At 39.5% G+C, this 12672-nt stretch overlaps 1 protein-coding gene across 1 annotated transcript in view; it reads right to left on the bottom strand.

The window, feature by feature from the left end:
- Positions 1 to 1281: 1281 nt before the first annotated feature.
- ASIC5 (acid sensing ion channel subunit family member 5) overlaps positions 1282 to 12672 on the bottom strand; it is a 36894-nt gene continuing 25503 nt past the window's right edge. The window contains exons 9-10 of the mRNA XM_040251514.1: positions 4322 to 4413; positions 1282 to 1472 (exon numbers count right to left, since the gene is read on the bottom strand). Coding sequence (XP_040107448.1) covers positions 1282 to 1472; positions 4322 to 4413 — 283 coding nt within the window. The remainder of the gene's footprint in view (positions 1473 to 4321; positions 4414 to 12672) is intronic.

Genomic DNA, 12672 nt, shown 5'->3' with positions numbered 1-12672 from the left:
TGATTATTTAAGCAAAGAAATGAAGAAAACAGATTCCCAGATGGGTGATGGTACCTTTCAGCCACATGGTCCAACTCTTACCTGGCCTGTCTATTACCATGTGCTGTTTATTTATGTATTTTTGAACATTTTAATTTAGTTAGTTACTTTTGCTGTGCTGGATCTTGGCTGCTGCTCGGGCTTTTCTCTAGTTGTGGCGAACAGGGGTTACTCTCTAGTTGTGGCGAACAGGGGTTACTCTCTAGTTGTGGTGAACAGGGGTTACTCTCTAGTTGCAGTGAGCAGGCTTCTCATTGCGGTAGGTTTTGCTGCAGAGTATGGTGTCTAGGGTGTGCAGGCTTTAGTAGTTGTGGTTCTAGAGCTCAGTAGTTGCAACTCCCGAGCTCTGGAGCACAGGCTCAATTGTTGTGGTGCACTGGCTTAGTTGCTACACAGTATGTGGGAATTTCTCCGACCAGGGATCAAACCCATGTCTCCTGCCTTGGCAGGTAGATTCTTTACCACCGGGCCCCCAGGGGTGCCCCCGCCACCGCCGACACGTGCTGTTTAGATGGTGCATTTAGTAACAGAGTCACAAACAGGAGAGTAGACCAACTGCCTGAGGGATGATGGCAGCACAGCAAATCTTGAGTTTCCTCCCGAAATTAAAGATGTATACACAGATATTAGAGATAAGCACTGTGTTCTCCCAATATACTACAAATTCACTTTCACATAGACTTATCGTAAGTATCCACTTGTACAGGAAATAGACATAGATACTGTCCCTCCAAAAATCAGTTACATAATAAGACTTTCCAGACAAAAGAAAAGAAATCATGTTGAACTTTCTGAAAAATAAAATCTCTCAGAAATTTTATAAAGCACAAATTACATGTGCTGTTTCCTGAATAAAGAAGTATCTTGTCTCCTCAAATATAGAGTATCTATCATGTCTAACTTATTTAGTTAATCATAAAGAGTGTCTTTTAAATTGCACAAGCTTTCAATCATCAATAAGTATTTCTGAAATGCCTACTATATAATCTCTACTGTTCTGGATACTGGGAATTAATCAATTAATTCTATGGTGGAAAAAAACCCAAGACAGTGCCTGTTTCTTTTTTTTAATATATAAATCAATATGTATGTGTAATTAAAGACACAGACAGACATGAAGTATGTATAAAAAGATAGATATCTCCAGGGCTATAACATAAAGTTACAGAGCAGTGAATAAGCCGTGAGTAAATCTGAAGGTATCCTGACGAGAAGAACAAATGCTTTTGTCCTAAGTGGACATCAGCATACCTCGATGCTGTCTTTACTCCTCAGGTGATTCTGAGGTGCAGGAGCACCCTGGGCCATTTCAGGGATCTTCAGCAAGAACAAAATGCATATCCAGTAGAAATTGGTGAATATATACTCAATAATTTCTATAATTGTAATCACACTGGCCCCACAAAATAGGCCCAGCTGACCACCAACATCTGCTGTAATAAAGCCAATAAATAAAGTGAATAAATCACACTTATTCCATAAAAAGCAAATTAAACATTACTAGATTTTAAATTATTTGAAGCTCAAAAGTTAATAATAGCTGATATATGAATATGAGCTAACGGTATTAAGTTTAGCATAAATAATGCAGTAGCAATAAATACCTTAGAGTAACATTCATATAATTATCTCAAAAAAGGGAGTGAAAGAAAACATAAATTCTGTTTCCAAAAATACAACTCAAGGACTTTGGAGGGTATTAAATCTCAGCAAATTCATAAAACATCCTAGACAATCACACATTCATTTCTAAGTGGAGAACAGAATGGAGAACAGAAATTGGACACCAGGACAGCCTTACTGGTTAATGATACTTTCCAGAAACAGATTTCTAAGCAGTTTATGACCTCAAGTGTCCAAACAATTTCTTGGTAAGCATTTGCAGTATTTCATTGAACTAAGATGTATGAACACAGTACTCCCTTCTTTTTAATAAGTTTTTCAGCATCTATAAGTCTTTATTGTTTGTACTTTTTTTTGTGGCAAAATGTATATAGAATAAAATTAGCCATGTTAGTCAGTTTTAAGTGTACAATTCTGTGGCATTAAGTATATTCCCATTGTCACAAAATCATCACCAGCATCTGTCTCCAGAACTTTCTCGTCTTCCCCAGCAGAAACTCTGTCCTCATTAAATACTGACTCATCACTGCCCCCTTCCCCAGTCCCTTGCATCCACCACCCTATTTTTTGTCTCTGTGAATCTGACTCCTCAAGCACTGCCTTTGTAAATAGATTACATTACTAATCTTTTCCTCTTTGCCCTGAGCCATTCTTAGGACAATGTTATTTTTGTAAGGCCTGGCGACGGATTGAGTATGAACATGAAAGTTGTTCAGTCCTATCTGACTCTATTGGAGAAGGCAATGGCACCCCACTCCAATATGTGACCCCATAGACTCTATACAGTCCATGGAATTCTCCAGGCCAGAACACTGGAGTAGGTAGCCATTTACTTCTCCAAGGGATCTTCCCAACCCAGGAATCAAACCCAGGTCTCCCACATTGTAGGTGGATTCTTTACCAGCTGAGCTACCAGGGAAGCCCATCCAAGAGCACTGAGGATTCTGCATTGTGTTGAGGAGATTGGCTCAGCCACCAGGGTTTGACCTTTGTCACTTAACCTGGCTCTGATTCCTGTTCTGTCTGTTCCACAACCTCCTCTGAGAGACAGTGAGATCTGGAATTCAGCAGTTAAGTTTGCCAAGGACTGAATGATGGAGGAGCATGAACAGGTAGTGTTTGTAACTTAAATGCAGATTTTACTTTTCCAGGTTCTTTGCAGCCCAGTCTGGGTGGAATTTGTTGCAGAGGTCAGTGACGCTGATATTCGACCCAGACATTGGGTTAGATACATCTGGGTGGAGGCAGATGCTGAGTGACCATGAGACCATGCACTGTACCCTGTACTGTGCACAGTCATGGCTGATTCTTTGCAACCCCATGGACTGCAGCCCGTCAGGTTCCTCTGCTGTCCACAGAGTTTTCCAGGCAAGAATATTGGAATGGGTTGCTATTTCCTTCTCCAGGGAATCTTTCGAACCCAGGGATGGAACTCATGTCTCTTGAATCTCCTACATTGGCAGGCGATTCTTTACCACTGCGCCACCTGGGAAGTCCATGAGCCCTGCCTTATTTGTGAGCACCCCACTGCATTTGCTGGAGACATGTCCAGAGACTGGAAAGGTGTCAGATTTACATGACAAGTGAAAGACAAGCACCATGGATTATTTTTTTCCATTGATGAGCTAAACCTTAAATATGAAAGGAAAATAAACTGATAGAATTTTTTTTAAATTGAGGAACAGACATTTCTACAAAGAAGACATGCAGATGGCTAACAAACACATGAGAAGATGCTCAGCATCACTCATTATCAGAGAAATGCAAATCAAAACCACAATGAGGTACCATCTCATGCTGCTCAGAATGGCTGCCATCAAAAAGTCTACAAACAATAAATGCTGGAGAGGGTGTGGAAAAAAGGGAAACCCTCTTACACTGTAGGTGGGAATGCAAACTAGTACAGCCACCATGGAGAACAGTGTGGAGATTCCTTAAAAAACTGGAAATAGAACTGCCTTATGATCCAGCAATCCCACTGCTGGGCATACACACCGAGGAAACCAGAATTGAAAGAGACATGTGTACCCCAATGTTCATTGCAGCACTGTTTATAATAGCCAGGACATGGAAGCAACCTAGATGTCCATCAGCAGATGAATGGATAAGAAAGCTGTGGTACATATACACAATGGAGTATTACTCAGCTATTAAAAAGAATGCATTTGAGTCAGTTCTAATGAGGTGGATGAAACTGGAGCTGATTATACAGAGTGAAGTCAGTCAGAAAGAAAAACACCAATACAGTATATTAATGCATATATCTGGAATTTAGAAAGATGGTAACAACGACCCTATATGCAAGACAACAAAAGAGGTACAGATATAAAGAACAGACTTTTGGACTCTGTGGGAGAATGTGAGGGTGGATGATTTGAGAGAATAGCATTGAAACATGCATATTACCATATGTGACATAGATGACCAGTGCAAGTTCGATGCATGAAGTAGGGCACTCAAAGCCAGTGCACTGGGACAACTCAGAGGAATGGGATGGGGAGGGAAGGGGGTTGGGGGTTCAAGATGGGGCAACACATGCACACCCATGGCTGATTCAGGTCAATGTGTGTCAAAAACCACCACAAAATCTAAAGTAATTAGCCTTCAATTAAAATAGATAAATTAAAAAAAAATTGAGGAACAGCTAGGTAATACTTACCAAGTAACTCAGAGACACTCACTGCTTTTTGCTGCTGGGTTATCTTATAGTTTAAGTCACTATAGTTTATTTCAATATTCACAAGATTCTCCCTGGGGATAAAAAAGAGTTAATTGAGCTCAAGATTGTCAGCCCAATTTTTTTTTCAGCTTTTGAATTACTTTCTCTTTTTTGGTTACTCATATAAACATTGGCCACACTCAAACATGTGCAATATAATCTATCTTTGATATTTGCCAACTTTCAATCATATGAAAAGAAATCTATAGCTTCTGCTGATATTTTTGACTTTGTCATTTTGACCATGTACTTGAGGTAGGTGGGCCAGCATATTTTACCAAACAGTTAGGTATCTTATTTTGTATCTTTAAAATATTTAGACCTAAGCTATGTTGCCCTCTTTATAGCATCAAACCTTGCTTCTATCACCAGTCACATCTACAACTGGGTGTGGTTTTTGCTTTGGCTCTGTCTCTTCATTATTTCTGGAGTTATTTCTCCACTGATCTCCAGTAACATATTGGGCACCTACCAACCTGGGGAGTTCATCTTTCAGTGTCCCATCTTTTTATCTTTTCATACTGTTCATGGGGTTCTCAAAGCAAGAATCCTGAAGTTGTTTGCATTCCCTTCTCCAGTAGACCACATTCAAAATCAGATTGATTGTATTCTTTGCACCCAAAGATGGAGAAGCTCTATACAGTCAGCAAAAATAAGATTGGAAGCTGACTGTGGCTCAGATCATGAACTCCTTATTGCCAAATCCAGACTTTCCAAATCGAAGAAAGTAGGGAAAACCACTAGACCATTCAGGTATGACCTATATCATATCCCTTATGATTATACAGTGGAAGTGAGAAATAGATTTAAGGGACTAGATCTGATAGACAGAGTGCCTGATGAACTATGGATGGAGTTTCGTGACATTGTACAGGAGACAGGGATCAAGACCATCCCAAAGAAAAAGAAATGCAAAAAAGCAAAATGGCTGTCTGAGGAGGCCTTACAAATAACTGTGAAAAGAAGAGAAGTGAAAAGCTAAGGAGAAAAGGAAAGATATTCCCATTTGAATGCAGAGTTCCAAAGAATAGCAAGGAGAGATAAGAAAGTCTTTCTCAGTGATCAATGCAAAGAAATAGAGGAAAACAACAGAATGGGAAAGACTAGAGATCTCCTCGAGAAAATTAGAGATACCAAGGGACCATTTCATGCAAAGATGGGCTCAATAAAGGATAGAAATGGTATGGACCTAACAGAAGCAGAAGATATTAAGAAGAGGTGGGAAGAATACACAGAAGAAGTGTACAAAAAGATATTCACGACCCAGTTTATCATGATCGTGTGATCACTCACCTAGAGCCAGACATCCTGGAATGTGAAGTCAAGTTGGCCTTAGGAAGCATCACTACGAACAAAGCTAGTGGAGGTGATGGAATTCCAGTTGAGTATTTCAAATCTTAAAAGACAATGCTGTGAAAGTGCTGCATTCAATATGCTGGCAAATTTGGGAAACTTGGCAGTGGCCACAGGACTGGAAAATGTCAGTTTTCATTCCAATCCCAAAGAAAGGCAATGCCAAAGAACACTCAAACTATCGGACAATCACGCTCATCTCACACTCTAGTAAAGTAACACTCAAAATTCTCCAAGCCAGACTTCAGCAATATGTGAACCGTGATCTTCCAGATGTTCAAGCTGGTTTTAGGAAAGGTAGAGGAACAGTGATCAAATTGCCAACATCTGCTGGATCATGGAAAAAGCAAGAGAGTTCTAGAAAAAGATCTATTTCTGCTTTATTGACTATGCCAAAGCCTTTGACTATATGGATCACAATAAACTGTGGACAATTCTGAAAGAGATGGGAATACCAGACCATCTGACCTGCCTCTTGAGAAACCTATATGCAGGTCAGGAAGCAACAGTTAGAACTGGACATAGAACAACAGACTGGTTCCAAATAGGAAAAGGAGTACATCAAGGCTGTATATTGTCACCCTGCTTATTTAACTTCTATGCAGAGTACATCATGAGAAATGCTGGGCTGGAAGAAGCACAAGCTGGAATCAAGATTGCTGGGAGAAATATCAATAACCTGAGATATGCAGATGACACCACCCTTATGGCAGAAAGTGAAGAAGAACTAAAGAGCCTCTTGATGAAAGTGAAAGAGGAGAGTGAAAAAGTTGGCATAAAGATCAACATTTAGAAAACTAGGATCATGGCATCCGGTCCTATTATTTCATGGCAAATAGATGGGGAAGCAGTAGAAACAGTGGCTTTATTTTTCTGGGCTCCAAAATCACTGCAGCTGGTGACTGCAGCCATGAAATTAAAAGACGCTTACTCCTTGGAAGGAAAGACCAACCTAGACAATGTATTAAAAACCAGAGACACTACTTAGCCAGCAAAGGTCCATCTCATCAAGGCTATGGTTTTTCCAGTAGTCGTGTATGATGTGGGAGTTGGACTATAAAGAAAGCTGAGCACTGAAGAACTGATGCTTTTGAACTGTGGTGTTGAAGAAGACTCTTGAGAGTCCCTTAGACTGCAAGGAGTCCAACCAGTCTATCCTAAAGGAGATCAATCCTGAGTGTTCATTAGAAGGACTGATGCAGGAGCTGAAACTCCAATACTTTGGCCAGTTAATGCGAAGAGTTGACTCATTTGAAAAGACCTTGATGCTGGGAAAGATTAAAGGCAGGAGAAGGGGATGACAGAGGATGAGGTGTTGTATGGCATTACCAACTCAATGGACATGAGTTTGGGTAAACTCTGGGAGCTGGTGATGGACAGGGAGTCCTGGAGTGCTGAGGTTCATGGGGTCAAAAAGAGTTGGACACGACTGAGCGACTGAATTGAACTGAACTACGTTGCCCTCTGTTGCCCTGGGCTATCCCCACATTAGGAGAGGTTCTGACTGCCTTTTGTGACAGTCTTAGCTGACTTATTCTATTCTCAGCCTTTATTCTAACATGGTAGCCCTCACAGGCACAGACAAAAGTTTGCCAAAGGTTTGGCAAATGGTCCTTTAATTTCCATTAGATAAAGGTAGTATTTATTTTTGTCTCAGAGGTTGTTTAGTATTGAATTAGACATGACATTGTGTTCAGTACTAATCACTATAGCTTCATTTTGAACACATTCATGTCATGTTGGTATTTAGGGAAAATAATTTTTATCTTGACCTAATAACTTTTCTGTGCTTCATTCCTGAGAAACTGGAAAAAGACATTGAAAGTAAATATCTACTGAGTATATGATTTACAAATGCTTGACTGTGTGTCTAACTTTAATTCAAATCTGGGTCCTGTTCTTTGTGACTTATGTGGTCCTGGAGAAACCACCTTCTTTTCCCGGGTCTTGGTTGCTTCTTCTGTAGTCAGGATTTCAGTTCTGTGGCAAGAAGCAATTAAATAATATATGCAAAGAACTGACACAGAACCTGCATCTATTGTGCTTTTAATAAGTGGTAGTCATTTACCTTACATCATTAGTATTTTGGGCAGAGACAGTTTTCTCACTGTTTTCTGGAAATCTTTATATGCAGCCAGAGTGGCTAAATAACTATTTTGAAATAACTCTTATGTACACTTACCATCTTCAACCCAGATACTACCTTTAAATTCATTAATACATAAAATTGCCTCTTTGCATTCTACTTGATGTTTAACAGACATTTCAAATATTCCAAGTCAAACTTTAGATATTTCTTCATTTTTAATGCAATAACACTTCACAGCTAATCCATCAGTAAGTATTTGCTTTACCTTCAAATATACCCAGAATCCAACCTCTCACCCATCCACTGAGACCACCTTTGCCTAAACCTCCATCATCTCTCACCTGGATTTTTCCAATTACTTTCTGGTTTCTCCTTCTACTTCTGACCTTAGTGTACTCCATCTCAACAGATACCCTCCGCTCTTCACTCAAGAACCAAGGCAATACTTTTGCAACTTGTAAATCATATCACTTTTCTGCTGAGAGCTCCCCAGAGACTCGCCCTCTGCGGCGTTATGAGATTTCTGTCTACCACTGACCTGTTCATGGTGACTGATGCTTACCCATCCTTGGCTATCATCTACTCTGCCTCCTGCCACACCAATTTCCAGGCTATTCTACCCATATATAAGGTGCGCTTGTCAGCCTAGGACTTTTCTTGGCATGTGGTTTTCCTTCCTGAAGTGCCTTTTCCCCATTAATATTGAGACCAGCTCTTATATCACCTTAAAGCCTAAGAATTTTCAAAGTGTGGTCATAGACCCCTACTGTGCATGCCTGCTTAGTCGTTCGGTATCAGGTTCTTTGAAACCTCATAAACTGTAGGCTGCCAGGCTCCTCTGTCCATGGGAATCTCCAGGCCAGAATACTGGAGTAGGTTGCCATGCCATCCTCCAGGGGGTCTTCCTGACCCAGGGATGGAACCCACACCTCATGGATTGCAGGTGGATTCTTTACCACTTGAGCCATCAGGGAAGCCCACACAGACCCCTAGGGGTCCCTGTTATCTCTTTTTGAAGTTCACAAAGTCAAAATTATTTTCATAAAATGCTCACATGTTATTTAACATTTCCACTATGATTATTATTTCAAGAAAGCTGCAGTAGCCACTTTTGATATGGAACATCATTTTCACTTGAAGGAATGGCTGACAAACTATAGTTCTTAAGAATGTGAAATTTGGCAGAGATTTTCACAATAATAAACAAAATGAGCTTGTTGCATCAAGGAGAATAACTGATAAGACTTGAGGTCAATAATAAATTTTAAGCTTTTAACTTTTATGCTAAAGTTAAAATTTTGGAAAATTTATGTCTGCTATGATGAGCTTGATAACTCAATTTTTAAAGACTTTTATGAGAGGAAACAGAGAAGGCAATGGCAATCCACTCCAGTACTCTTGCCTGGAAAATCCCATGTATGGAGAAGCCTGGTAGGCTGCAGTCCACGGGGTTGCTGAGTCGGACACGACTAAGCGACTTCACTTTCACTTTTCACTTTCATGCATTGGAGAAGGAAATGGCAACCCACTCCAGTGTTCTTGCCTGGAAAATCCCAGGGACAGCGGAGCCTGGTGGGCTGCCGTCTATGGGGTTGCACAGAGTCGGACATGACTGAAGCGACTTAACAACAGCAGCATGATAGGAAAAGTAACGTTATTACATTGCAATGTGTATTATATAATAAAGTAGATTGATATTTGGAAAACGTTCATAGCTAAAAGAATTTTTCTAATGCCCAATAAATGATGTTCCAAACCATGCACAAATAAAAGACCCATTCAAAGTGCAAGTTTGTATAAAGTGCAAGTGAGTATAAATAGAATTGCATATGAAAAATTCACTGATATGTTTTGACATTTCAGAGATGACAGCTTTCAAATGCCACCCCACCCCTTTCTTGTCCTCAAAGAGTTAAAGTGGTGAGAAAGCCATGCTCTTCCCCCTTTGGCACCTGGGAAAATTCAACCACACAGACCCTGGCCCTCATCTCAGATTGTTTGTCCAAGTCCTACCTCAAAACCATAAGGTCAGGCAGACCCAGCTGCCTTTTCTTGTTCTCTCACAAACCAGGAAAAGTTCTGCCTGGGAGCCTGCCCTTCTGTTCACAGAAAGTGTCATTATGTGAACAATAAGTACATTTTTCATACCCTCCTGATGCATGGATGGCAGCATGAATCTCAACAGTGCCATCAAATGTTGAAACTGGAGCCTATTATACAGAGTGAAGTAAGCCAGAAAGAAAAACACCAATACAGTATACTAATGCATATATATGGAATTTAGAAAAATGGTAACGCTAACCTTGTATGCGAGACAGCAAAAGAGACACAGATGTATAGAACAGGCTTTTGGACTCTGTGGGAGAGGGAGAGGGTGGGATGATTTGGGAGAATGGCATTGAAACATGTATAATATCATATATGAAACGAATTGCCAGTCCAGGTTCGATGCATGATACTGGATGCTTGGGGCTGGTGCCCTGGGACGACCCAGAGGGATGGTACAGGGAGGGAGGAGAGAGAGGGGTTCAGGATGGGGAACATGTGTATACCTGTAGTGGATACATGTTGATGTATGGCAAAACCAATATAATATTGTGGAGTAATTAACCTCCAATTAAAATAAATAAATTTATATTAAAAAAAATAAAGAGTTGACCTCAGTCCCTCTGGGCAAATCACAAAACACATACTGATGTTAACATGTAAGAAGCTAGTCTTGTTGATTTTTGATGCATCATCAAAGAAAAATATCACAATTATCTATAGAGGCTTTAAAAATAGGCCTCCCTTTTTGAACTATACATTTGTTTCATGCAAGGTTGTCTTCATGTTCTCCAACCAAACAACATAACCCAACAGATTAAATGCAAAAATGAGAATCCAGCTGTCTTCTCTTGTCAGACACTGAAGACACCTACCACATCCTAAAACGATATTACTCCTCTTCTAAACATTTTTGAAAATAGTTAATCTTCATAAAAACTTTTACTTATGTTACTGTAGACACATTCATTATTGTTGTTTTAAGTGAATCAATACATTTAAGAAGTCACACCTTACTTTCCTAATATGGCAAATATTGATACTTAAAACTCACATGCAGGAGAACTCATTGGACTCCTCGGTGATTCTGAAGACTGTAAAGGGACTTTGACACTGACAAGTTTGAGAAGCACTGGGTCTTTGCTCAGCTATCACCCTGCCAGGACAGTCTTACTTGATCTCAGTCCTTCATGCTGAGGCCAGCCCTCCCCGACTCTGACTCCTTCTTTTCTTTCCCTTCCCCTCCCAGGCACTCAGCACCATGGCTGGTTGCCCCATATATTTACTGTCCATCTTCACTCCACAGGGCATGCGTGCAGCATGGCAGGGGTTTATCTTTTATGCACAGAAGTATCTCTAGTTTTTAGAGCACTCCAGAATACTGACACACAAAAGGCACTCATTTCCAATTTGTGGAGTGGACAAATAAGGGAACAAATCAAAGAAGAAAACAATGAATGAATAAATTTATAAATATTTAACCTCTGTCTTTTAAACTGAGGTAACAATCAACTACCTGATGGTTTTCGTATGCAACAATAGTTTCATTAAGAAAGATCCTATTATGTAATGTAATATGTAAATGGGAAAAGATTTTGGAATAGATATATGTATATGTGTAACTGGATCAGCTGTACATCTGAAACTAACACAACATTATAAATCAGCTATCAGTTCAGTTCAGATCAGTCGCTCAGTCGTGTCTGACTTTGCGACCCCATGAACTGCAGCACGCCAGGCCTATAGTCCAATATAAAATAAAAAGTAAAAAAGAAAAAAGAATAGGTTCTATTAGCAATGATTCCTGGAATTACGTGGTATCTTTAATAGCTTGGAGGCATGGTTGTAAATCACTCTCCTTATTGTTTACCATTTAGAAATCAATATTCCCAAATAGAATTAATTCAAAATATATCATTAATATGTTTACCTAATTTCCAACCCTAGGTAACAGGGGAATGTACTGTGTTTAAGTAGCTAAGCAAGGGGTATCATAATATTTGCAAATAATAAAACAGCAGCCAAAGTGAAGGAAATAATAAAGTTGTTTTGGAAGTTGAGAAATTTTAGCAATATTGCAATCTTTTTGTGATCCAAATTTGCGTGTAAACTGATAATACTGTTTAATTTCTCAAGCACAAAAGTTAGAGCCATTTTCCAAAATTATCTATTTGTGTTTTGGGGAGAAGATAAATTCAACCCCTATAAAAATATCACAGGTTTACTCAGCTCCTCCAAAGTGAGTGACTTGCTAGTAATTTGGGTCTCGTTGAAACTACATTTCATGGTGATAGGAAAATTTTTCAGAATTTAGATCCAAGAATACTTGTTTATGTCAAGAGGTACAATTATAAAATAAAATACGGATTTTAATGAGGGTAAGAAGATCAAAGAAAAAATAGAGTGTTTATCCATTTATAAAACACTAAAAAATGCTTCCACATGCTTAAGTTTTAGTGCTGGATTATTGAGGGGAATAATTTTTTTTATAAACCAAATCATTTTATACAAAATTTACTTGAAAATTCTTTCAATTAAACAAAAATTTATTTTGCTAATAAAATTGGCCTAAATTGAGCCACAATTCACTTCCATAGGGCCTGCTTCAATCAGGCTAATCTTCTTACCTCCTTCTTGATGGAACCCAGCAACTGCCACGTGGGGCTCCAGACTGGTCATAGTCTTGGGCTGGTTTGTGCCACCGCCATCACACTTCATGATTAAATTAAGAGTGCTTTAAACCCTACTGATGCTAAGCTTTTGTATCTGCTTTCCTAACGAACTGTATGGTCTTTCCTGGTGG

The sequence above is a fragment of the Oryx dammah genome, unplaced genomic scaffold (genome assembly GCF_014754425.2).
Source record: "Oryx dammah isolate SB20612 unplaced genomic scaffold, SCBI_Odam_1.1 HiC_scaffold_12, whole genome shotgun sequence".
NCBI classification, from domain to species: domain Eukaryota; kingdom Metazoa; phylum Chordata; class Mammalia; order Artiodactyla; family Bovidae; genus Oryx; species Oryx dammah.
Note: the sequence above shows the minus strand (reverse complement) of the source record. Positions and strands in the feature narration are given on the sequence as shown.